The sequence below is a fragment of the Ananas comosus genome, linkage group 13 (genome assembly GCF_001540865.1).
Source record: "Ananas comosus cultivar F153 linkage group 13, ASM154086v1, whole genome shotgun sequence".
Lineage (NCBI taxonomy): Eukaryota > Viridiplantae > Streptophyta > Magnoliopsida > Poales > Bromeliaceae > Ananas > Ananas comosus.
This window is the reverse complement of record NC_033633.1, coordinates 11,732,598-11,759,267: the sequence shown is the minus strand read 5'-3', so window position 1 is coordinate 11,759,267 and position 26,670 is coordinate 11,732,598. Positions and strand designations below refer to the sequence as shown.

Sequence of the window (26,670 nt, the reverse complement as noted above, 5' to 3'; positions counted from 1 at the left end):
GGCCCGGATCCCAAGGCCCAAGGCCTTGGGCTCCCAATGTCTGACCTCGGGAGGGGTGATTCTTGGCGTAATGGGCCAACAAATTTTGGTCGATTGGACCAAAAGCTTAATTTTTTTTAAAACAATAATAAAAATTTATATGTTTTTTTCAAAATTAAAAAATTATTTTTTTAATCAAAATACTAATTTAAATAAAAAATAATTTATTATTATTATTTTTTAAATTTACATGTTCTTAAAAAATTTAAGGGTCGGCCCGGAGCACGGCCCGTGACTTCCGGGCCAGAGTGCTGTGCTGGGCCGGGCACTGGTTAGCTCTGGCCGGCCACGGCCCGGTCCGGATGTGAAAATGATCCGGGCCGGACCGGGCCGGTCTGTGGCCCGTTTCGGCCCGACTAATGTGGGCCATGCCGGCCTGGCATGGCCCACATTACAAATATTTAAAATGGTGCATGAGGTGTACGCATACACCAGGCGCACGCAATGTTTTCACACATAATAATAGGACAAACCCCGCGTGCGCAATCCGTGGTCCCGGGATTCGGACTTGCACGTGCAATGACAGGGTCTCACGTGACAGGTTCAGTAGCACGTGCCTCGCACATGCATCCAGTCAAACACTAATTACGGGTCAAACAAGTACAAACTAGTCTCGTTTGACGAGAACTTTGGCAAAGAAACAAAATTTCTCCGGAAAAATTCGAAAAATAATTTTTTTTTATCGAATATTTTACTAAAACATTGAAAAAAAAAAATCAATATTGTGACCTGTGACATGTGATCGTAGGAGCACTAACAAATTAATTTATGAAGTTTGTGTGCCTCTTTAAAGATTGTAATTTTTAAAAAAGTCACTTTGATAGTAATAAAAAAATAAAAATAAAATATATTAAAAGTCTCCATTTTACAACATATCTTATTTTAATAAATAAAAAAATAATAAGTCTGCAATCAAAAATTAATTACTAGCCTTTTAGAATGTGTTCCATCAGATATAAAATATACTAAAAATTATTTTACATATTTAAAAAATAGAGCGTTTTCGTTTTTTATTTATTTTCAACGATAATGAAAACTTGAACAACCTAAAATTTTTTTCTTTTATTTTTTTTCTCCATCGCATCAAATAAATATATATTTTTTTCAATCAAACAAATATTTCATAAAGTACTATTTTTTTTTTTATAAATTAAACACTATAAAAGAAATGATTGTAAAGATTTAATAATTTTTTTGGTTGTTGTTAAAAAAAAAAGTAAAAGTAGAAGCTTTGTAAAAAAAAAAAAAAAAAAAGAGATTCTTAAATTAAAGAAGCCACAAAACTACAGCCTAGTCTAAGAATAGAATGTAGACATAGCATTTTTATTAAAATGCCATTTTTTTTGGGTTCTAAGTAAATTACTTAAATAGTAGTAAAAAAATAAAAAATTTATTTGACCGCGATGTTTTATGTGAAAGTATCGTTGTACTTTAAAAATTTAAGTTATTAGAAAATAATATTTTATTTTATTTTTTTTAGTTGGCTCATGTAATAGGCTTTGAATTAAATGAGAAAAAATTAATATGTTAGAAACTTGACGTGACTCAAACTAAGAATTTCTATGTGAAACAACTGTTATAATCTAAATAATCTAAAAACTTAAACGGTTAAAAAATAGTGTTTTAAATATTTTTATAAAAATATTTCAAATACTACCCCTATGGTTTCATAATTTTTTACTTTACTACCCTGTGATTTAAGGTGTATCAATTTAGTGTTCTGTTGTTTTATTTTAATCTTTTTATTATTAATTTTACTAATTTTTTTTATTAAGTTAAAACTAAAAGGTACTAAAGTGAATATTCGATAAATCTAAATTGCGTATCTAATGCTTTTTATATATAATTTAATAAAATATTAACAGAAAATTTGAGAAAAAGATAAAATGAAACATAGGATACTAACGTGATACACTTTGAATTACATGATATTAAAATGAGAAAGTGCCAAACTATAAGGTTGGTATCTAAAGTTTATCCTATTTTAATATTTAATTTTTTTTNTTTTTTTTTTTTTTTTTTATAAATAAAATAGTTTGCTGATGACCCGTCACACAAGCACACAAGCACGGACACGCACCTATTGTGGTCGTCGTTGTTGTTGTGGGGGTGGGGAGGCGGCGGAGGTGGGCGAGGAGGGCGAAGAAGGTGGCAGCCATGGGGAAGAGGGAGCAGAGGGGGATGCGGCGGCGGGCGGCGAGCGGGACGGCCCAAGGGAGGTAGGTGTCGGCGAGGACGGCGGCGGGGGGCGGGTCGAGGCGGTCGAGGAGGTCGGCGACGGGGGAATCCATCTTCGTGTAGACGGCCTCGATGAAGCCGTCGAAGTCAGCGGCGCGGCCGCGCTCGGAGGGGATGACGTTGGGGATGGTGGCGATGCGGAGCCCCACCGGGAGCTGAGGCTGAGAGTGTCGGGCGGAGTCGGAGTCAGAAAAAAGGAGGGCACGCCACTCCTCGGTGAGGACGAGGGTGACGAGGATGCGGGAGGAGAAGGGGGAGCTGAGGAGGAGGTGGGAGAGGTTGAGCATGGCGTTGATGTGGCCGCGCCCCGGGTACGGGATGGCGACCACGTGGCAGCAGGACGGGGGATCCATCAATCAATCTATCTATCGATCTAATCTCCTCCCCGTTGATTATTTGGGCGGTGAGTGATGCAATCCCGAGATAAATAACTACTTGGGGCACTTCCCCGGAGACCAGAGTTGGAGAAGAAGCAATGGTGGGTGAGTGAACTGATTGGGACGTGCACTCCCCTTTTTTTTTTATCTAAAAAAAAATAAAAATAAAAAGTGAGCGTCACATGATTGATACAATATTTTTAATGGATGATTAACCAAGTATAAATAAAAAAAACTTAAAATATCATTCTTATAGTTTTATATTTTTTCACTTTAGTATTCTACAATTTAAAATGTATCACTTTTGTATCCTGTAGTTTATTTTTTTTTCTTTTTGTTATTACCTCTACTAATTTTTTTCGTTAAATCAGTGATAAAGTTAAAACTAAAGGGTATTAAAGTCAATATTCGATAAACTATAGGTGAGATATTTGAAGTTTTTTGTATATGATTTAACAAAAAAGTAACGAAGGGACTGACGAAAAGAAAAAAATAAAACTATAAGGTACTGAATTGATATACTTTAAACCATATGATAGTAAAGTGAGAAAGTGCGAAACCACATGGATGGTATTTGAAGTTTACCTCCATAAATAATATAGTGTAACTGTTATATAATAAAATTTTGGATAAATTTTAAATACCATCTATGTGGTTTCATACTTTCTCACTTTAGTATCATATAGCTTAAAGTATATCAATTTAATTAGTACCTGTGATTTTATTTTTTTTCTTTTCGTCAGCTCCTCCGTTAACATTTCGTTAAATTATAAATTATATACAAAAAAACTTTAGATATCTTACCTAGACTTATCGAATATTTACTTTAGTATATTTTAGTTTTAACTTTGTAACTGATTTAACAAAAAAAAAATAATAAAGAGGATAAGAAAAATAAATAAATAAAATTACGGAATACTAAATTAATATATTTTAAATCATAAGTACTAAAAAAAATAAAATTATAAATTAATACACTTTAAACCATAAGATGCAAAAAAAATAAAAAAAAAAAAACCTATGAGAATGGTATTTAAAATATTTCCCCAAACTTTTTAATTTTTTTTAGTGTGCCACTGAAAAGATAATGTGTCCCATAAAAAGGAGGAGATATTATTGCGTGCATGGAATGTATTATTGTATTATTTACATGTTCCATCATTGGCTCCACCATTAATAAAATAATAAAAGTTTATAAATGCACTATAACTTAAATTACAATTTTAAAGATAGTAACATTAATTTTTGAACTTTCATGTTAGTTTAATATTGAATTGATAATTTAAATTGAAATATTTACTCGTTTAAATATAAATTTTTCTTTCTAAAATTTAAATTTAATTTATACAATTATAAATATAAAGTTTAAACTCAAGTTAAACTTTAAAATTAAATTTATGAAGATTTATCACTTATGAAATTAACCATTATCTAAATTGGTAAGTAATAAAATTAAATTAGGAAATGAAGATTTGTTAGATATTATTAAATTTGGTAATTAGCTAATGCATAGTTTCAAATATTATCTTTATGATTGATTGGTAACCTGTTGAGCAGGTTATCATTGTGTAAAAGTCAATTTTAACCTCAAAAATTGAATGGTCGGATTTAAATTGGCCAGTGTATAGAAGTATTTCTCAATTTATTAGCTCCATCGTCGTTCATAGTGCAGTACGTATGAATCTTGAAATTTTTCGAGCCAAATTTAAGCTCAACGTATCGGTCCTCACTGTTGGAGGCGGCGAGAAAAAAAAAATGCTACTTACACATTCAAAAATAAAGTAAATTTTATATTCACGCATTCTAAAATTTAAACCCTCTTTTTTAATTTTCATTATTAAAAAAATTAATAATAATAAAGTATAAAGATATAGGTTCTTGAATGAATTGAATGTACAATTTTGCACCTACTTTTTGAATGTGCTAGCAGCATTGATCGAAAAAAGAGAAAAAGATTTTTTTTTTTTTTTACTTTTCAAGCAATGCTATATGTACACCCAAAAAATGAGCGTAAATCTAATATTTTTTCGTTGGTCTTTTTAATCCTTTGTTATAATATTAAAGACATAAACAGAGTTTTAAACTTTTTTTTAAAATTTTTAAATGAGTGTCTATAAGATTTACACTCTATCTTCGCGCGTATAAGAAGCAGTTTTCTTTCTTTTCAGCTTTAAGCAGCTTGATCTATGTAAATGGATTTAGAGTTGTCACAAAAAATAAGGAAAGAGTAGTTCAAACAGGTGTAACTTTGTGCTTATCACTTATTCAAAATTTGCAGCTACAAATTTGAGGAACATTAGAGCATATATATGCCCTCAATTTATCTATTAGCTTGATCATGTACTACAAAAGCTTCGAAACTATTATTTTTCCTTCATTATTTGAATTATTCATAGTGTTATTTTGCACCTAAATATTGAAGAACCAAGCAAATCTAACCTAATCTAAGGAGTGAGAAATTTGCCTCAACATCTTAGCATGCTCCTCCAGTAAGGTAACAAACACATCTATCCCCCCATCCTCACCAAACCCAGGTAGAACCATCACCAGCCCTTCAAACGGCACCCACGTCGGCAAAAACGCGCGCAGCGCGCCTCCGCCGCCGAAGTCGACGTCTTCGAATCGAAACCTGAGCCAGCTATCAACTTCGAGCATCGGCGACAGCACGTTCCCGTCAACGTCGTACACCGGCACGAGTTCCTCGTCCCCGTACAGCTCCCCGAAGTCGATGAACGATTGGATGTACCGATCATCGACTCTACGTATTGCTTCGTGGATCATCATCGCCGCACCCGGTAGGCCTTCGTCAATGAGGTCCTTTGCGGTTGCTTGCGGGTACGCATTGAGGACCAAGTTGCCGAAGAACTCGTTCGGTACCGGAGGTTTTAGTCTTGTTCTACCGTTTACGGAAACCCTGACCATAGTTTGCACTCGATCTTCGAGCCGACGGGCGACCGTTATCTTCCGCCATAGGTGGCCGATCAGAGTCTCGAATGTGGTGTACTTTCCTTCGGCCTTTCGACGCAGCTTTTGAATGAAATCGGCAGAGTATCGGATCAACATGTTGGTTATTTCACTTGGGTCGACGTCGATTTGGTTTACCGAGGAACTGTTCAGTGGCGTGAACTCGAGACCCCAGTGGTTGAACTCGCAATGCGGCGGGCAGCGTGGCTTGAGCCAGGACTGGTCATAGACGGGCGGACGGTCGACGAATGCCCCACGCACGGTTTGTGCCCACGCGGTGAAAAAGATGCTCATCGACTGGCCGTCGGCGACCCTGTGGTGTGCGGTGGCGCCGATTATCAGCCCGCCGCAAGCGAACCGGTTGAGCTGGACCTGAAACACATGGACAGCGCTGGCGGGGGAAGGGTGCAGTAGCTGAAAATCCGGCGACACCTCGAGGGGCAAATGGTCCGATAAGTTTGAGGACGCCGCGGCCTCCACCACCAGCGCACCGCCACCACAGCCGCCGACAATAAGGCATGGGCGGCGGAGACGGCGGCTGTCGTCGAGCCGGCCTGCGAGGGTAGGGAAGAGCAGCAAGGTTTTGGATAACCCGGCGATAAGTGCGTCATTGGGCGGGGTCGGAGGGGAGAAGGCGAAGAGGACGGCGATGTAGATGTTGGAGGCGAAGCGGTCGAAGACGGTGAGGGGCGCTTTCGAGGGTGCGGAATTCGGATCGCCGGGGCGTAAAACGCGGGAACTCAGTACATGGACATCCATGTTGGTTGAGGCACCGTGAAGGAGAGAACAAGGGGACAAATTTATACAGGAAATAGAGCCGTGTAAAGTCCAGGCCAGGAAGAGGATAACTCTGCATGCTAACATCTAGAAACTGGGTATTTATTGTTCATGGAAAGCTCCAAAAATAGCAGTAGGTTTGGACTTTGGAGTAGGACAAGAGGGAGGAAGCTATATCTGGTGCAGTTTTGGCTTTGTTGTGTTGCAAGCGCAGTAAAGTTTGAACAAGAAAGTGTATTCTTGCTCCCTGGAAGGGATTTTGGATGGGCACAAAATAAGTCAACCTAGATGCAACTGGTATTAATTATTTTTTTGTCATCCAAAGATCGATCTAGTGAGAAACGATTCAAAATGTATTATGGTGAGTGTTAAATACACCAAGCCTCAGAGAAATTGAACTCGAGAACCTTGGAACACTGATGCTACCGTATTACCCAAAAAATCGATCTAGTAAAAGATAACTCCTCTATCTTAACACTTCTATGCACTAGCAAGAGAAACAGAAAAAGAATATTGCTTAGAGAAGTATCAACACTGTTTGACTTTACAAATCTCCTCAAAATTAAGAATCAAAACTTAAGTGACTTCATTTAGGTGTGTTACTTGTGAGTGCTCATCATACACGGCATTACAGGTTAAACAGTAGACAAATCCAAAAGTTTTGTTTGATTTGTCGTAGTTCTAAGCAGATGTTGCAGTTGGACCTGCAGATGAAGTGTTCTTTTTCCGGGCGTTCCGAACACGAACTGACCGACAAATATGCCCAATGCAAGAGCCCAAAACAAAAGATAGATCGGCAAGTCAATAGCATCTATCTTACATGAGAAAGATGCGTGTGTGATCAAGCAACATTTTATACACATTACTCAAATTGATGTGACCCTAAGTACTCCCTGTAGATCTAAATTTGGTTAATCAGCTCTTATTCTAGAGTTCTTAACTTTTAACAACGCATACTACGGCATCTAACAGATGAACATAAAAGAGACTAATGTCAAACATTCTCTTGGTTCCACCTATTCAATTATGTTGTAAACATGGCTGCATACAACATCTATAACCAGCGGAAGCGAAAGCAGTAGATTCATTCAATATACTAGGCTCTTTTCAATTGCTTATAACAATGCAAACACAAATAGAAATATCAAAAATATGTTTTCATCAAATAGTGTCATGAAAACATAGAATACACGCGCTACAGAAGTTACCCAATCAGAGTCTATCTGCATATATCAGATTCTTACTACAGAATACTTGAATGAGAAGGTACTGATTTCGACAAGCTAGAATGTCTCTTCCTAACAACAATGACCCGGAACGAGTAGCAATAGCTGGAATACCTGCTAGCAATTCTGAGGATGCCCAAAGCTCAGAAGTTGCTGATAAAATGGTGCCTGCACAAGCCAAAAACAGTACCCATTAAAAGTCAAAGCAGCAGGAATGAAAAGGTTTTTTCCGGCAGGATGAAGTGAGGGAGCATCAAAAGTCAAAACCTACCTGAAGCTGTGCGAGTCTCAACTGCTCGTAGGAGTTTGCGTATAACATAGCTGGGTTAGGCCATTGAAAGTAGACGGGATCCTTAGATGTACTCTCACTTTGTCCAAAAGCCGCACAATAAGGGTTCATAGCTGAGTGAGGAAGGTTGTAGCTCACAGGGGTTTGGTTCCTCGGCAAGTGTCCAAATTGAGAGATCCTCGCATCGAACTGTGGAAGTGGGGGCTGAACCATAGTGCATGCCCCCAAACTGAAACTCTGGTTGTGCATGAGACCTCTAACATACCTGAAAATATTTTGAGCAGTTTTCTGTAATCATGACTGAGATATTGGACTAGTACATGTGACACATAAGAATAAAAAGCGCTTAGGAAGCATTTGGTAGGGGGATAAATATCCTTACATTTCCACAATAGGATATGGGAACCATTTATATCCTTACCTAGAATTAGGTAGGTCAAAATAATTCCAGGGCAGTCTGATCCTGGGTGACAGCAAGTTCCATGTGGAATTGGATATCCCCAGAAGCAGACCAGTATCCAAGTAACTCTGCTATCCCCTAGCAAACACAATGGGGATAACACCAAAAACAATAGTTCTCCTGAAGGATATTTATCATATCAGAAACCCCACCAACCAAACAAGTCCTTAGTAATCGCGCAGGGATACATTACCTATCATAGCTGCGGTCATAATCTGGATCACTCCGGTCCTTTTCCCTGTCTTTGAAAATTGCAACCCTGGACCCACCTTCCTGAGTGAACTTTTCAATATCATCGGTGACCTTAGTGCATTCCTGCTCATCTCTGTTGGTAAAAAGGCCTCTTCCTTCAGCTAAAACAGGTGAAGATGACCCTTCCTCTACAGGACTATTAGAGCCACTAAAGATACGCGCCCGAGCCTTATCATATTCCTCCTTCCGCTCTTCTACAGTTCGGAGTCCACTTTTATTATAAAGCTCAGCTGCATTTTGCGAGGAAGCACTTCTTGGCCTTGGACGAATTGCAATCTTGATTTTCTCTGCAATCTCCTTCTCGGGCTGTTGGGCAGAAACTTCTGACAAGCAGATGGCAGGGAACTTACTATCAAGTGTCTTCCTTGCCATTACCCTACTCCCTGAACCATCTGTAGTGTTGTCCAGGGACATGGTCTGTAGCCCGTAATGCTGAGCCACACGATGGGCACAGCGCCTAAGATATGATGTCGCAAAGTGCGGGAATTCAAATTGGTAGAGGTCGGGGTTCTTCATGAATCTCTGAATGTCCATCTCCATCCGTAGTACTGCAGTAGGAATAGGTATACATAAGGCAACCACTTCTGAAAAACACTTCACATGGTCTAAGGTCGAGTTGATTATAGGTACTAGCATAATATTGTACTTTGGAGCAAATAATAAACAGAGCTATATTAAATATTGCTACAGTTCAGAAACACTTCTACGGACATTAATATTTCTTCTCACAAGTATGAAATTCTTCAAACAGCAAATTTTTGTGGGACTCTGATTTCAACAGTTTCCTACGATGCTATAGAATTCACTATTAGTAATGTCGTATTTTTTAACAATAAATCCTATCTTGATTTCAACTCATCATCTACTTAATCTTAATTAGGTGAAATGGGGAAGGCAGAAGGATTGAGGTGAGTGCCGATTGAGATCCTTCACCAATATGCTTTGCCAACCCTCTTGGTAAACCAGATCAATGTTTGAACAAAATAAATTATTGCTCGTCAAGAGAATTCAGAACTTCCTGGATATTCATACAATAAGTTCACCAAGCACCTTATTCCAGTTAAATTCCAACTGTGATACAGCTCTAATAAGTTCAAAGCCAAGAGATTTCTTCTCAAATGACAGAGAATTTGTATTTGTATCATCTCTAGTTGAGAAGAATTTGTTCGTGAATCACACACCAACAACTATACACAATGAAGCGCATCTATCTAGAAAAATATATCTCAAGTGTGATGGTTTCAAAGAATAGCTGATTACTGATGCATATTCAAAGAAATTATTATAATGAGTCCGGCTACTATACTTTTATGAGCATTGGCTCTCTTATACTCATAAGTTTTCGGCCCTTAGATTTATTCCATTGATCATTTTTACCCGTTAGATCATACTATTTAACCAACTACCCACTCAACCCTAGGGGACCACTATCATTCTAAGTGGGGACCACCATCATCCTAACCACACATCCCATCAATCAACGGTTAAAAATTTATGAGTATAAGGGGGTCTATACTCATAAGAGTATAGTAGCCCCCGTCTTATTATAATCTAGTCACACAAAATTCCCTATGAATCAGAGATAAGGAAATAAACTAGCACCAATCAAGCACAATTCATATGATTATTCAGTAAACAACTTTCCAAAATAAGACACAATTCTCAAATAAATAGCTGAAACTATTCATTACCATATACTAGACAAATAGATTTCCATGCAGATGCAGATATCACATTTCTAGAAGTGGCAATTATTTCCCTTTTCCAACTTTAGAATGCTGCGTGTTAATTCCCGTAAGAAGGTAGACTTGAAAAATTAAAAACAACCAAATCAAGAATCAAATATACCCTAAATTTCCCAATAATTAGCAATAATACAACAAACCCTAGAAACCAAGCGCGTAACTACCAAGTTAAGCAGTAAAGGAGTCAATTTGAAACCCTAATCCTACAATTAACCACCCAAACTGCCATATGAGAGCCCACCAACACGAATTCCCCCAAAAATCGCACAATTCTCACAACCATAAACAAAAGATCCCACAAATCCCCACGAAATCCCCACAAAACTCACACAAGCGAATACGATAAAGAATCGAAAGCACACGCACCAGTGACCCGATGCCTAGGGTTTCCAAGCGCCTCGACGAGGAACGGATCCACGGGGACGGGCATCCCCTCCCTCCCCTTTTCCTCCTCCGCCGCCGCCGCCGCCGCCGCCGCCGCTGCGGAGCAACTCGCGGGGGACTCCATCTCCTTCCCCTCCGCCATTAGAGAGCGACAGAGAAGATGCCGAGGAGTAGTAGGAGGAGGAGGAGGGAGACGAAGACTCCGACCCTCTTCCTCTTCGTCGTCCCTCTCTCTCTCTCTTTCTCTCTCTCTCTAATCTCTTTGTGAGGCGAATAAAAGAAGAGAAAGGGAAGCGATTCGTCCCCCTTATCTTTTAAAGCGGAGGAACACGACAACGCATCGAAATTAAAAAAATGAAAAAAAAAAAAACATAATAAAATTTTTTTTTTCTATTTTTGATTAGGATTCGGTGGGATGATCTCGACCGTCCGATGGAAATAAGTGGAGGTCGCACTAAATTGCGATTTGGATCTGGATCTGAGTGGGAAAGCGTTTTCCGGCTACGAAATCAGTTCGTGGACCGCGTGTACGTCGTACACGTTTATGGACCGGCATCGACATTTGCTCCTCCTAACCGTACATCCTTCATCTAAAGGCCAAAATTCCACGAACATATATATAATATAATATAGAATATAATGTACGAACCATATATGTCATATTTAATTAAATTAAATTTAAATAATTATTGATGATATAAGTTTGTTTGTCAATTAAATTACTTTCTAACTATAATTTGTTAGCAAGTAAGTTTCATACTTATACTGTAAAATAAGTATAAATCCAGAAGAAATAACGATGACATTTTTTTTTGTAAATAGCATAATAAAAGTGATTAGAACATGTAATAACTATATTTTTTTTCAAAAATTTATAAAGTCAAAAAATTTACTATCTCAGTATAAAATTCAACAATGTTAAAAAGTTAGTTGGATAAAAAATACAACTTAATTTAGAGAAGCCATATGAAAGGTCATATGTATTGCATGCCTAGCATTCCTCTATTCTAAAGGGTAAATTGCATGCTTGGCCCACTTTTTTTTTTCCAAATTTTAATTTATTATAATTTCTAATTTGAACTTTTAAAATTATTGTAAGTAACTCCTATAATTCAATTTAGTTTATTAAATTTTAATGCATTATTAATATAAAATAATATGATATTTTTAATTATTTGTGCATTATTAATTACAACACAACTACATCACTTCTATATTATCGATATATCAATATTTAATAAACTAAATTGAGTTATAAAATTTAATTGTAATAATTCTGAAGTTGGAATAAAAAATTATCATAAATATATATATATATCATCTTACTGATCTGATTAGATAAATCTTTGATTTCTATTAAATGATATGTGGTACACTAAAACGGTAATTATTTTCCACCTTGACTAACGCACACGGGTATTAGGTTGCCAGCGCTAATTCGTGTGGATAAAATATACCAATCTAGTAGACTACACATTCTTAAAAAATGGGGGTTTTTATTTTCTTTTGCTTACTCCTTGCAGAATAAGAGTGAAGAATCCGGATTCTAAGAAGAGTGAAAAACCCGGAATTTTTGGAATCCCCAGCAAATCAATCAATATTAATGTTTACGTCATATCAACCTTTATATCGTCAACGTCGATGTACGTAGAATAAATCAACCTATATCATCTTTTATAACATTGATATTTATTAAACAAAACAACGTAGATCAATTCTTTATCAAAAATTTTAAAATAATAAAATATATATACTTTTAAATAAAAAACAAATTTTTTATTAATTCCTCCATTCGCATAGAAAATAGAAAACAATTTCTAATGAGAAACACTGAGACGTCGACTTTAATGCCTATTAAACTCGCATCAAAGTTGACGATGTCAACTTAGAGGAAGACATCGGCAATCTCAATTTTTATAGTTTAATTTATAATTTAAACATAAATATATATCAATATTAATAACACGTCAATGTTGATGTTCTTTGGTTTGCCAGGGATCAATAGGTTACATCAGATCCCTGTCTCTAAACTGATCCTATTTTAAAATTCTAAATTCGTGCCTCCTTACATTTATTAAATGGTTTGATAAATTTGATCTAGAATATAATAATAATAATTATAATTAACAGCTTAAGAAGAGCTCAACATTAAGAGAATGAAACCATTTGATAAGAAACTGATCTTGTGGTGTTAATTCAGAATAATAACGATTATTATTATTATCAGGAGACATTGTTAATTAAGTCGTGAGTAGCGTAGTAAATCTTAAAAGATATAGTCCATAATAATCTTCTCATTCCGATGATACGATAGCCTTCGTGCCTCGGAAGACACGAAGGTCGAGCAAAAGCTACAACACTAAAAAAAAGCTTAGCAAAAAACTAGCCGAGTTTTAGTTGCCGACTTTTATTTTTAGAATGTTTTGCACTATTATACTGTAATTTTAAAATCTAGTTTCTATAATTAGAACAAAATATATCGTATTTCTTAAAAGATAGTTTTAAAGTGCACTAAACCTAAAAAGATGTGGCAATTTGAACGTTTGCCGAGTGACGCTAGTAATTTTAATAACTAAAACTTGGGGAAGCTAGTGATTTGTTTACTATAGTTTTTTAGTATTTTAAATAAAAGATCTATGAAATTTATGAGATCTAGTTCAAAATGCCTCGGCTAGCTGCTAAGCTTTCAGCGTTGTAGTTTTTGCTTGATCTTCGTACCTTCTGAGGTAGGAAAGCTACCGTCTCATCGGAGTGTGAACAATCTTGGGGGACTAATAGCAAATAAATGGCGCACGCGTATTTGGGGCTGTGTAGTCAATTAATTACAATCTTTTTTTTCCCCGATTTTTTTTTTTAAGCAGTCTACGTTGAAAAGCGGGGTAGGTCTACAAAGATTTAACCCGTTGAGTTTTTTCTTTGATAACGTACGTGAACCACGTGCCACGTGAGAATCTTGCCGATTTTTGGTTGGTTTTAAGTTATTAAGTATCAACCTATTTAACCTGCAAACCAGGAATGTGATGTTGCGCACACTATTAAACCAGGACTTTAAAATTNCATATATATATATATATATTAATATATATATATATATATATTATAGAGAAAAATAATATGCTGTCCATTTCATTCATTTGGAATATAAACTTAGCTACGAGGCAACTGGGCCTCAGAGAAACCAAGAAAAACCAAAAGAGAAGAAAAAAGGGAATAGGAACCTACATTGAGTTGGGAAAAAAGCACACAGCATTATACAATCTTCTATTAAAGGATTGTTTCCCACAAATTTGGCACTTGAGTTGTTTTGAGAAGAACCAAATTTTGTCTAAGATTTTTGTAGGTATTGTTTATCAACCTTAACAAGAGGTAATAGGAGGCTTTATGAGGAGAAAAATTACAAGCAGTGATAAGAAAAGTAAGTGAATGTAGAAGAAATTATGAATGATGGACCACCAGATTTGAGATCCAGAAATGAGACAGAAAGAACAATTTTGACTTGCGACAGACGGACCCGAGCAAAGCTCAGAGCCATGTTTTTGGCTACAGTAAAATTTGGTTAGCTCTGGTTAGCTCGGAGACGATAGACCCCGGAACTTGCAAAGTTATTGTAAACCTAAGCATGGTTAAAAAATGACTAGATTAGCGCAAATCAACCAAGGAATCGAAAGCCTAGACTCTGACCCTGATTTCTTCAAGCTTGGGTTTTACAATTCGGCATATCTGGAAGTTTGGTAAATGCCAATTGGACTCGGCGAAACCTGGCCCTTGCAATCTTTGCTTGGGTCTAGTTATAAACAAGACATGGGAGAAGATAAAGCGCAAGCCATTTAGCACACGCACATACCATGTCATTCATATTACAAACATGTTTACCTTACTCTAAGAATATATCATATGGTGTACAATAAACTCTGAATGTATCAAAAATTCACACTTCGATTTACTCCATTAGTAAATCTAGAGGCTAAATTGACAGGGTCCTCGGAAGCAGGTTGATCATGAATGAAGCAAAATGAGATGGCTCTTCACACAGAAAGTGAATAGAAAATCAATGAACTAGATGGTAACATTTCAAAGTCGAGCAGGTGAATTTTCGAGCGACCTTCATACAAAACTATACATATAAAAACATGAGCTCTTGTTACCTTTATAGTGCCGTTGGAAGGTGTAAGCAAGCAGTTACACTTGGAATGAATCTAGAATGGCTTTCAAAGTCTTCTGAGAAGACGCCCACTGTTTGTCGTTGGCACTCGCAACGAATAGAATAACTGTGTTTCCCTTAGCAGTAGCCTTTGCCAAGTTATGAGAGCCCGTCGAGGCAAATGGAGTCTCGAGCACATAGGTGTAATACTGTAGATGCCGATGGGATTACATTAGAAGCCGAATACACTCTTTAAGACATAATAATCAGCTGACTTGTTCAACAACCCACTTCGGCAAATATGCAATCAATCCGACATGTTTTGTCATTTTCTTTCTAATGGTATGTTTTATCATATCTCTTTTCCAAAAATTATTAAAAGGGACAAGTCAGTACTCAGTAATGCTAAGAATATAGTACACTTCAGAATCAAATCCTGCATATTACTAAATTTAACAAGAAAATGTATGTCGAAAAAAGGACATACTTGAAGTCTACTGCCTAAAATAGACTAATGTTCTCATTAACTCATTTACTCATTTAATGCTTTTTGGTCCACATATAGTTTGGTTCAATAATGAGCCAGCGTAATACAGATGTAGGAACAAAATCCCCAACATAAATAACAAATTTAGTTATCTTTTGCTTTATTAAAGTAAGTTCTAAGTTGGCCTGTTATGTCATACAGTTGATATATTGGACACGACCAAAAGAGAAGAAAATATAGAAATAACTGGAGCAAAACTTGCAAATTAACGGTTTGAACAGCATGATCATAAGAGAAAGAGATCAGCATAGTCGGAAAGAACAATTACCGTTTGATCACCACGTTTCTCGATGGAAGTCTCAAGAAGCTCCTCAGAGTCGAGAGTATTTCCAGTGACAAACGGTCCAAGCGAAGCAATAACCTTCTCAGGGCTTCCAATGTCTTCGATTTTTGCGTTGGGTTTGTTAGTTAAACGTATTAACGGAGAAGCGACCACCTGAACCTTGCCTTGATTTTCGTCTTCAAATTTCACCTCAACCCACGGCTCAGCGCACTTCGGCTGACAATAATTGCCAGATAGTATGTTGGCAACTCTTGTTTGCTTCCAAGTAGGCGGGAGTACGAATTCATAAGGTTCCACATTCCCTAGTAGACAAAGATAACTGAATTTTCTGATGTATACCAAAAGTATATATAAAAACTATAAGAACACGGTACTCTGATCAAAAGTTTTCACCATGAGGAAAGTAGAAGATCAATCTTAAGGTAGCTAAGACAAGTTTGAATCAGCTCTACAGCATTAAACACGACGCCGACACCATATGCATTAGAATTGGGCACTTAGATAGTTGGCTCCTCATTTAACGGCCGGCCTGGCCCAGTTATAGGATTAAGGCGTAGTGCTGTACGATGAAGTGCTATTTGACAAGAGCTCTCTCTCTGCTGGTTTCAAAATCACACTTTTCGCTTTCGGTTACAGCAGAATCTCCGGACTTTTCTAATTGCCAAACAGTTTGTTTAATGTAAGTACAGGACCAAACAGGCCCAAATTAGGATCTCATTTCCACTTTCTGTGAAAGCAGAAGCTCCAGATTTGTACGTTTGTCAGATGCTATGCTCTAGTGAGGACACTACTGCTGAAAGCAGAAGCAGCGGCAGGACCAGAGAGTCACTAAGGTCTAGTTTGGTACCGTGGTGGCTAAAATCACCATTTTTATACTATAAACAGCCCCAAAAAAATTCAAAAGCGCTTACAATTTTTCATTTTCGAATGTTTTAGAATTACGGTTGCAACCGCGACTAGAGATGCATGTAACAGCAAAGAGAAGATTGAATGCGCCTTTGAAAATTTTGAACTCCCCAATATAAAAATAGTGCTCTTGGCACCAACCAAAGCGGGCCTAATCCAAAACAGTCCCATTCCCGACAAAGCCCAAAATTCTCCAGCAAGACAAGCTTTTGATCAATGGATCAAACAAAACAGTAAAAGACGATCGATTCAGAACCAATTTACCGGCGCGAAGCGCGGGAGTATCCCTCGGCGAGGCGCGGAACACGACGAAGCCGGGGTCCGAGGGGGAGGGGGGCAAATACGCCCCGACCTCGACCTCGCGAGCCTCCGAAACCGAGGGCTCCATCGCAACCAACGCGGACACCGCGAGCCCCCACACAAAATCCCTTCGCCGGGCGGTGGCGATCGGCCCGAGGAGCGGCGGCGGCGGCGGCGGCGGAGAGGGTTCGGAGAAGGGCCTTCTAGGGTTTGAGGAGATGGGGAAGGGTTCGGGGGTGAAGGAGGGGAGAGAAGGGGAGCGCGAAGAGGAGGAGGAGGAGGAGGAGGAGGAGGAGGTGGTGGTGGGGATTGTGGTGGATAAGAGGAGGGTGGGAATTGGGGAAGGGGACGAGGTCGCCATTGATGGAGGGAGAAGAGAACTGAGAAGCGTTTTGAGAGCGGGGAGTTTACGGTTGCGCGCTCCCGCCCCGCTCTTATCCAAACAAATAGGGTAGAATGTACGGGTAGTCCCTATACTATTCTTCGATCACAATTTAGTACCTGAATTTTTGCTTTACTTAACCTTTTTCGCTTTCGAATTTGTTCTGTTCATATTTTTTTCACGAATAAACTTACTTAAAAAATTTGAAACAAAACTTCGAACTAAGGACTTCAAGTACAAACTGACACGTGGGGCCCACGTGTCAGCGTAAATACCCATTGACATACGTATAGACTATCGTATACTCGTATAAACGACCGTATCCCCGACCGGATAAGGTATGCAATCGTCCCGACCCAACCCGACCCTCTCTTTTCTCTTTTTCGTAGCTTTTGAACGGAGGGTCGAGGAGGAAGGAGATGACAACAATGGCGACGATGCTCACCTCGTACCCCGTCGCCTCTCTCTCGCTCCAATCGGGGAGGAGAAGCTTCGGGTGCGGCTTCAATCGGAGCCCCCTTTCCCTCTCTAGGGCTCCAATGGCGCGTTCCTCTTCTTCGTCTTCTTCGTTGCTTCACTCCTCCTTCCTCTCCTTCCCCTCGGCCTCCCTCTCCTTCCCCTCTTCCTTCTCCGGTAAGCTTGTTTCCTTTTTTCCTTAATTTAATGTTGTAGTGATGTTTTTTGGTGATTTTTCGAGTGTTTTGTAGTGGTTTTGATGTTGTTGTGAGGTTTCTGCGAGAAACTAGTAGGAAAAATGGGGTTGTTTTCGCCTTTCTTAGGGGTTTTTATGAACGTTTCGTTCCGTATATAGTACTGTGTTCCAGTTGCTTTTCGATGGAATTCGAAGAACCAAAAATGAGATTTTGTATTGGTTTTTATCAAATTGTTACAAATGATGAAATTTGGCCTCAGCTTATTCCACCCTCTTTTTTTTTTTTTTTCTCATTTTATGTTATGGTTGATGCTTTTTTGGCGATTTGAAGAGCATTTGATGGTGGTTTGATGCTCTTGTGAGTTTTGCGCCAGAACCAAGCAGGAAAAATTGGGCCTTTTTGTCTTTTTTACGGTTGTAGATGAACGTTTCCTTTCATATGAAATTGTGAGTTGTAATTTCTTTTTAGTTAGTTGGAATTTGAGGAACCAAATCTAAATTGGAGCTTTGTGTTCCAAAAGTTGCGGAGCTTTTAGTAGTTTATTTCACTTTTTTTGTGACAAAAACTGCGTTTTTCTCTTATATAGTTTACCAATAATGAACTTCTTGTTGTGCTTAGGTACCTTTCATGCAGATAATCAGTATAAACAGTTTCCTTTTGGATCTCTGAATCCTTATTACTCATCTATTTCTTCAAATTTGTCGTTGAATTCGTACATAACTAGTTAAAATTTTTGCATTAATGCTCCACTGGGAGAGATGGTTCACAAATAACCTTGTTGTTCTAGCGTAATATCCGATAATAACTAAATGCTTGGATAATTGCTTTAAGGTTAAAAACAGAACCTAAACAAGAATGTAGATCACTGTTATTGACTATTACACTCTTAAATAATTGAGAGCCTGCGAGAGTTATGTTGTTCTTCCTGTTTACGAAGTATTTTTGTGTGTTCTAATTCGGTGAATTAATTTTGCACGATTTTTGTTACTCTGTCTCAGATTTGTTCAAGGCATCTTTTGTCATTTTCTTTTTTGTTTTCTCAATTTCTGCGCAAGTGAAATTGAGCACACTGATTAATTATTTCGTAGATTTGGATATATGTTATTATGCTCTTATGGCCTATGTTTTAGATCTGAGCTAGTATCGTAAAAATTTCTATTAGCAGAAATATGGATCTGGATATGGAAAAGTAATACTTAATTTTTTTTTTGAAAAAAAAAAACCTGATTACTGGGGTTATTTCAGCAAAAATAGAGGAGAAACTGTGAAGAAAGAAGGAAGAGGAGAGAAGAAGGATCGTGGAGAAAGAAGCAAGAAAACAAAAATGATACACCGAAAACCTTTGATTGATGTTTCAAATATGTCACGAATTTTGAGTATCTTATTTCTCCTTTTGTAGCTCTAAACAACAATCCTCGTATTTCACATGAAATAATTCTTATATTCTTGTGCCCCAAGATCTCAAAGTTTAACTGCATCGTCTTTTCCTCCTCGCGTATGTTAGAGTGGTGTAATTTGGAGGGTTAATTTCTTTCTTCAGCAACTTATACTAAAATTTAAACCATTTCATATCAGGTTAACTTTAAATGACTAGTGTCTTGCTATCGGATCACAGGTTTGTCTCTGGGGATTGACTTAGGCTCTAACAGAGTGGTGAGAGAGCGATACCGAGGTCTCCAGGTTAGGGCAGGTAAGGCTGCTCTTTGCATGACCAAAAGGTCGAGATCTCGGAAATCACTCGCTCGCACGCATGGATTCCGAAGACGCATGCGGACCACCAGCGGAAGAGCCGTGCTGAAGCGGAGGCGCGCCAAGGGAAGGAAAGTCCTCTGCACAAAATCGAATCCGAGCAGCGGTAAACGCGCCTGATCTCAAGCCCGGTTAATGCTCAGCGTATTCGGCCCATTCATGTTTTAGGGCATTTTGAATCTGTTGTTCTCGAGACCAGAACAATCTGGAGAGATTGATGTTACTCTTTTTGCGGTTTCGTTTGCCTGTTAATATATTCGCATCTTTTCAAGCAAGTCTCCAGTATTCGCTTGCGAAAACAGAATTTTCACCAATCAATTGCGGCAAATTGAAGTTCCATGACAAAATGGTTTAAGTTCCCCAATGATATATGATGAAGTGCTGTTCTGCTGAGTTGATCATAGTCACTAACTTGGAACACTTTGAAATGGAAGTGAGATATGGTGCTTTTAACTGGGATACATCACTGTTTCTTCTTGTGAAAATTTGAAATAAATTCGCGGCTTTAAACTCATATTGTAATATGCGCAATATAATATCACGTACGTACAAAAATAAATAGAGTATATATTTTTTTCATCACAGAGCCTGGGCAAGTTGAAAATGATTTGTTCATGTATAATCTTTCTGAAGTAAGGATGAAATCTATAAATTGAAATTAAACTTCAGAGTTAAATGACTATAATTGAAACACAGAAGAATCAAAATTGAAATTCGGGTCTGGGGAACTAAATTTTAATAAAATGGCCCCTTCATTTTTTTTTTTTTTTTTTTGAAACACTCTAACCTTTGAAGTGCTTATCAAAAGAAATAGGGAAAACTTCAAATACCTACCAGTGGTTTCGCATTTTCTCATTTTCGTACCCTACAGTTTAAAGAGTATCAATTTAGTACCCTATGGTTTCGCACTTTCTCATTTTAGTATCCTACGGTTTCAAGTGTATCAAGTTAGTATTCTGTGGTTTCGCACTTTCTCACTTTAGTATCCTGTGGTTTAATATTTCATTAAATTATATACAAAAAAATGAATAAGAAAAAGAGAAAATTAAAACCACATGGTACTAATTTGATACAAATATGAGACCACAGGGTGCTAACATGATACATTTGAAACCACATGGTATTAAAGTAAGAAAATGTGAAATCATAGGGTACTAACTTGATACACTTTAAACCATAGGATAGTAAAGTGAGAAAATATGAAACCACGTGGGGTAATTTGAAGTTTCCCCAAAGAAATATGGAAAATGCACATTTCTACAGTACAAATTATGGATCATATACGTACTGTACGTAGAGACCAATTACCCAATCCAACGGTCAACAATTAACACTTAACACTTTAAAAGGGTTTAACCCCTTCGTGGAGGTTTTAACCCTCTCTACGCTTCCCCATCCATGGCGACCCGAGCCCTTCTCCGACGATCCAAAAACCCTAATTTGGCCCCCTTAATCCTTCGGATACTCACATCACCCTTACACCACCCCTCTCGTCCCCCCAATCTCCGAAACCCTAGCGCGGAGCCCCATCGAACCGAGCTCAATTTCGAGCTGAGGCGCCTCTACCACGACGGGAGGCCGAGAGGCCCCCTGTGGAGGGGGAAGAAGATGATCGGAAAGGAGGCGCTTTTCGTGATCCAAGGGCTCAAGAGGTTCAAGGGCGACGAGGAGAGGTTGGAGAAGTTCGTCAAGTCGCACGTGCTGCGGCTGCTCAAGATGGATAAGATCGCCGTGCTCAACGAGCTCCAGCGACAGGAGGAGGTGGATTTGGCGCTCAAGGTTCGATTTCCGCTGCGTTAGTGCTTTTTTCTAGTGGGTTTTTGATGCGGGTAACTTGGGGTTTCGATGGATTTGAGGGTTTTAGGGTTTTGAGGGAGATGCGGACTTTGTGGAAAGTATATTTGATTGGTTTATTTAGGTAGTAAACCTCTGCATATAGTGATAGTTAGGTTAAAATATCACCTTTCCTTTTCAAATTTTTGCTTGTAATTAGATTGGTTACCGAGAAAAGCTTAAAAATCATTGCTTTTAGTACTGTTGTGAAGAAATATACTGTGCATGGACTACAATTTTTTTTTAATGTTAGTTATCTTTGATCTTTCTTAACAAAACAGAAGCATTTTTAAGCAAGAAATCATGGTAGTAAAAATGTTCAATTTTTGATTAAATAAGCTATTGCAGTATCTTCAGTTGTTTGCTATCGCAGTATCTTCAGTTTAACCTTTTCATCCTATTACATTTACTGTGATTCTCGACATTGTGCTAGGGAGTGGTAGATTCGTCTCTTTATGGCTCTCAAAATAGTTCAATTATTATTATTTCTCGTATTTTTCTAATGAGGAAAAACCATTAGCGCTGAATGGTGGACTCGCAGGGTATATGAGAAACATCTTTAGCTACTATAATCTATGAAATTAGGCAATTGTTGATCCCTAGCCACTGATATAAGATCATGGGTAGCTTTTTTTCCTTTTTTTTTTGGTTTCAGGTGTGGTCGAATCTATCAACCTGACTAATTTCACGAACGTAAATTTCTTACAGATGTTTAGTATTATACAAAAGGAAGACTGGTATAAGCCGGACGTGTATCTCTACAAGGATTTAATCGTTGCTTTAGCCAGGAGTAGAAAGATGGAAAAGGCGATCCAAGTGTGGGAGAGCATGAGAAGAGATGAGCTATTTCCTGATTCGCAGACGTATGCGGAGGTTATCAGGGGATTCTTGAGATACGGGTCGCCATCAGATGCGATGAATATCTACGAGGACATGATAAAATCGCCCGAACCTCCTGAAGAACTGCCCTTCAGGATACTACTGAAGGGGCTTCTGCCGCACCCGCTGCTGAGGAATAGAGTGAAGCAGGATTTCGAGGAGTTGTTTCCCGAGCGGCATATTTATGATCCTCCTGAAGAGATCTTTGGTATGAGATGAGGTAATTGTTTCTCTCCTTTCGACACCGTTTTTCATTCTTATTTCTATATGTCTTCTCTAATAATTTCATAAGATGGTGGAAGCTGCTGTGGACACCTTTTCTAGAAAGTATATAACAAAACAATAAAGAGGTAAATCGTAGTAAGGCCACATTAATATCAAACTTTCTTTTCTTTTTCCGCTTCATCTTACGATAATAAGAAACGGTGTCCTACTCTGTAATACAATAATAAGAAATGGTGTCCTGTTCAGTTTTCTATACACATGAATATAGGTATCTCTCAAATATGAAAATTTACGTGTATTTCTCCTATATTCACGAGCATAGTCTTACGAGAATCAGAGTATTCTAATTGGAAATTTTCAAAATCATAATTTTGTTTCTTCTTAGTGAAATAATTCAATCTGTTTATGAGGCATATAACCCGTTTTAGAAGAAAATTTTAAGCTGTATTTTTTATTTTCTGTGCAACAGGAACTCCTGAGTTTGGATCGACACTTTTCCGGTTCTTGTCGAAGGAACGAACAGTACGGGTCAATTCAAGCAGCCATGTATAAACAAGCCATTAGTCGCTGCAGCTCAAGGACAGCTGCAAAACCCTCATGGTCACAGTGCTCATTCCGAATCATAGGAGAGACGCGATGTAATCTTATTTTCTCAGAGTGTCTAAACTTACTATGGCTAAATTTTATTCCTGCTAGGAAATTCTACTTCATAGTTTTATCAGGGGATGCTCTGTGCTGAACTGTATATTGTTTGAACTATTGGTTGTCAGTTTTTCTTTATGTTGGGAACCAAAAATTCCTAAGACATGGGCTTATGAAAGATTTATTAATTTGGGTTACCAATAAGCTGTGTTTATTCTGTTACTGCTCATACTCCTCTCACATTTCTGTATTTCATAAAACATTTACAAATTTCATAGTGTAAATTTTAAGTATTAACTCTTTGCGTTGTCCTCGATTTATGCTCTAATTTTAGGATTATTGTTTTCCTCAATCCAATGTCTATAAAATTGAAAGAGAAATAACTATATGTTGATTAAAAGAGTAGAAAGGAATATCTTTATAATTTAATATAAAATATTAAAATATTATTTTTTGATAGCTTAAATTTTTAGAGAATAATGATTGGTATAAACAAGTTAAACATAATATTAAAGCATGAGATTTCGAGTTTGATTATCGTTAGTCAGGCTCAGAAGGTCTGGAGCCTAGAAGGTCTCGAGCCTAAATGTGAGAGAAAGTATTGATTGTATAACACATCCATGTAAAGATAACACATATCACAAGGATCTTTTTGAAGTTTACCCTGAAATTAATGACAAAACTCATCGTCTTTATTAGCAAACAATGGACATTAATGGAGTCATTTCTTAGATGCAATGCGTTAAGAACAAGCTTATTGATGAAAAGTATAACTGCTGTTAAATTGAAGAATGAGGAGTTGTTTGTACACAACGTAAACATTTCTTTCTTTGGTTTCTACTACTACAGGATTTGCCAAAATTTTCTCTCTTCAAAAATAAGAACAATGCTTGGAGTGGTCTTTTCCTCCATATTTTTGGTTGTGTACATTGCCAATTCATGTAATTGCCTTAAGATCTATGATGTCACCAAGTATGGAGCAAGTGCAGGTAAAAAGGATAACCAAGCAGTAAGTGATCGATACTTAATCCTTATACAAAATATATGTATAATGTTATTTCGTTTCAATTGTTTCCGCCTAGAGCTAATGTCACATAGTCATAGAGCATGTTTGATTTTGCCATAGTGTGTTTTTATGAAGTGCGCAGTGCTGTTAGTAGAAGCATTATGTTAAAAACCCACAACAATTTTTTGCACTAGCTTAGACTTTCTGCCTTTGAGGCTCAAAATCTCTTCTTTGCGTTTTGCCGTGACAAAAGATTTGTATTTTTCTCTTTGTTATCGGTATTGCTGAAAGCAGAAACCGGGTCAAACCAGCTCTTAGTGTTGTAAGTTGGGCGTTATTTAGACATCTCTTACATAGCTTCTATTTTGAATATGGATCTAAGAGTTGCATGGAAGGTATAGAAATTTGTATGGGTTTATTAAGTTTCTTTGGTGTTTGGTAAGATCAGAGCATGATATCATCATCATGTAAAACTTCTTTCAATGTGCCAACTATTTTTAACTTCAGTAGTCTTCAACTGGATCTTCTCTTTCCAGGCTTTTTTGGCTGCTTGGAAAGCTGCATGCAACTTCGGCGGCGCCGCGAGCCTTCTGATCCCCCCCGGAACCTTCGCACTCGGGCCGGTCAATTTACGAGGGCCCTGCAAGAATCACAAGTCTCCTTTTGTTGAGATCAGGGGAAATTTGAGGGCTCCTCCGAGGTTTATTCGCTCCCCTGATATGTTTTGGATCAAGTTCAATGACCTCAACGAATTGACGGTCACCGGTGGTGGTGTACTCGACGGCCAGGGTGCTCTCTCGTGGCTGAGGAAAAAGTGCGGTCACGGTCGTTCCAGCAAGCTACCTCCAACGGTACGATCTTGGTATTTCGTTATTTGAAACATATAGTAGCTGAAGACTCGTTATAGTATCAAATCTGAATATATTGTATCCGTGTTGGCAAAGATTTGTTGTATCACCTTATTTGTATCGTGTCGAGTCCATATCCTGCGTACTTTTCTCATCCTTGTTCATTTTTGGTCAGTGAAGTTATGATGAATGAATTGTTTTGTGTAGACACTCAAGTTTAAAGATGTTAGCAATTCGTCGATACACCGGCTTAATCTCGTCAATAGCAAGGCCTTCCACATGAACTTTCACCAATGCAATCACATCGACGTCCACGATCTTAAAATAACCGCGCCAGGAAATAGCCTCAACACCGACGGCATCCACATCGGGCAAACAAGTCATATTAGCATTCGAAACTCGATCATCAGCACCGGCGACGACTGCATCTCCATCGGTCCAGGATCGAGAAATGTGACTGTGTCCAACATCACTTGCGGACCAGGCCATGGAATAAGGTGCAACTTCTACAAACACATGCACGCTCAGATTTCGAACCATATTTGTTCTACTATTTCGTAAAAATTCGACGAAAATCGAGAAATTTACTCGGTTTGTTTCTTCTTCTTTTTTTTTTAGTATTGGGAGTTTAGGTAAGTACAGAAATGAGACTGACGTGATTGGTTTGCTCGTAAAGAATTGTACGGTGAAGAACACGACGAACGGAGTCCGAATCAAGACGTGGCCAGGATCGCCTGGCTTGCAGGCGATTCGAGCTCTTAATATCACATTCGAGGACATAACCATGATCAATGTATCGAATCCTATCATAATAAATCAACTGTATTGTCCGGGCCATGGCTGCACCAAAAAGGCATGAAAAGTTTGTTAAAAAGCATTGAAATCTGAACATTTTCAGCATAGTTGTCAGTGACTGACCCAGAATTTGAACTCTCCTGCAGCCTTCGCAAATACAGATTGGCGACGTCAGATTCAGAAGAATAAGAGGAACTTCAAGAACCGAAACAGCAATCAATTTGCAGTGCAGCGAAGACGTGCCGTGCAAGAACGTAGAGCTCGACGACGTAAAGTTAACTTGCGCAGGTCGGCGCGGTTGGTCATGCTCTAATGTGAATGGCAATTTCTCAGGCGTCCAGTTCACAGGCCCATGCCTCTCTTAGAGCACTAGATTGTCGCAATTTTGTCCATTCAGAACAAATTTTGGCAAATTTCTGTATGTTTATCGGAGTCGAGTTCTTGGATATATAATCGAATTAGGAATTGGCATGTTTGGTCGTAAATTTTCTTTGATTTTGAATGAGAAATTGAGAATTAGAATAATCTGGCTCATCCTGTTTCTTTTCGAAGATGAGATGGGAATTGTTTAATCTCCCCATTTGGAATCTAACCTGGGTTTCATTTAGACCACACATCTCACCGCAAGCTAACTAGATCATAATTTGAGATAAATTATACTAACAGTAACAAAATAAAAAAATTGGAATGCATGATCAGAATAAAATCTTTAACGTAAATATGCTGGGAA

The 26,670-nt window shown here is 38.0% G+C and overlaps 7 protein-coding genes across 8 annotated transcripts; 3 read left to right on the top strand and 4 right to left on the bottom strand.

The window, feature by feature from the left end:
• LOC109719583 (UDP-glycosyltransferase 87A2-like) lies at window positions 2,120-2,859 on the bottom strand (the record flags this gene model as incomplete). The annotated part of the gene is given in 1 exon segment (XM_020246351.1): window positions 2,120-2,859. A coding segment is annotated over 1 exon segment (511 nt), but the record flags the coding sequence as incomplete, so codon positions are not given.
• Window positions 4,974-7,368, bottom strand: LOC109719506 (tryptamine hydroxycinnamoyltransferase 1-like). Its single transcript, XM_020246240.1, has one exon. The coding sequence runs from the start codon at window positions 6,480-6,482 to the stop codon at window positions 5,094-5,096; it is 1,389 nt and encodes a 462-aa protein (XP_020101829.1). The 5' UTR covers window positions 6,483-7,368; the 3' UTR covers window positions 4,974-5,093.
• On the bottom strand, window positions 7,508-11,019 carry LOC109719507. 2 transcript variants are annotated; one of them, XM_020246241.1, is made up of 4 exons: window positions 10,734-11,019; window positions 8,564-9,206; window positions 7,893-8,175; window positions 7,508-7,789 (listed from the first exon to the last, which is right to left on the bottom strand). In XM_020246241.1, exons 1-4 carry the CDS (start codon window positions 10,891-10,893, stop codon window positions 7,739-7,741), a joined length of 1,137 nt encoding a protein of 378 aa, XP_020101830.1. In that variant the 5' UTR covers window positions 10,894-11,019; the 3' UTR covers window positions 7,508-7,738. The 2 variants fall into 2 exon arrangements, with proteins under 2 accessions (XP_020101830.1, XP_020101831.1); XM_020246242.1 differs by having other exon boundaries at window positions 7,511-7,789; window positions 8,564-9,170; window positions 10,734-11,017.
• LOC109719035 (psbP domain-containing protein 6, chloroplastic-like) lies at window positions 14,556-17,358 on the bottom strand. Its single transcript, XM_020245527.1, has 3 exons — window positions 16,893-17,358; window positions 15,708-16,024; window positions 14,556-15,101 (listed from the first exon to the last, which is right to left on the bottom strand). Exons 1-3 carry the CDS (start codon window positions 17,287-17,289, stop codon window positions 14,931-14,933), a joined length of 885 nt encoding a protein of 294 aa, XP_020101116.1. The 5' UTR covers window positions 17,290-17,358; the 3' UTR covers window positions 14,556-14,930.
• On the top strand, window positions 17,662-20,072 carry LOC109719846 (50S ribosomal protein L34, chloroplastic-like). Its single transcript, XM_020246681.1, has 2 exons — window positions 17,662-17,943; window positions 19,579-20,072. The coding sequence occupies exons 1-2, from the start codon at window positions 17,730-17,732 to the stop codon at window positions 19,830-19,832; spliced, it is 468 nt and encodes a 155-aa protein (XP_020102270.1). The 5' UTR covers window positions 17,662-17,729; the 3' UTR covers window positions 19,833-20,072.
• On the top strand, window positions 21,061-23,495 carry LOC109719823 (pentatricopeptide repeat-containing protein At3g46870-like). Its single transcript, XM_020246641.1, has 3 exons — window positions 21,061-21,491; window positions 22,254-22,644; window positions 23,119-23,495. The coding sequence occupies exons 1-2, from the start codon at window positions 21,111-21,113 to the stop codon at window positions 22,641-22,643; spliced, it is 771 nt and encodes a 256-aa protein (XP_020102230.1). The 5' UTR covers window positions 21,061-21,110; the 3' UTR covers window position 22,644; window positions 23,119-23,495.
• On the top strand, window positions 23,640-26,465 carry LOC109719822 (exopolygalacturonase-like). Its single transcript, XM_020246640.1, has 5 exons — window positions 23,640-24,300; window positions 24,834-25,148; window positions 25,353-25,642; window positions 25,764-25,998; window positions 26,087-26,465. Exons 1-5 carry the CDS (start codon window positions 23,965-23,967, stop codon window positions 26,303-26,305), a joined length of 1,395 nt encoding a protein of 464 aa, XP_020102229.1. The 5' UTR covers window positions 23,640-23,964; the 3' UTR covers window positions 26,306-26,465.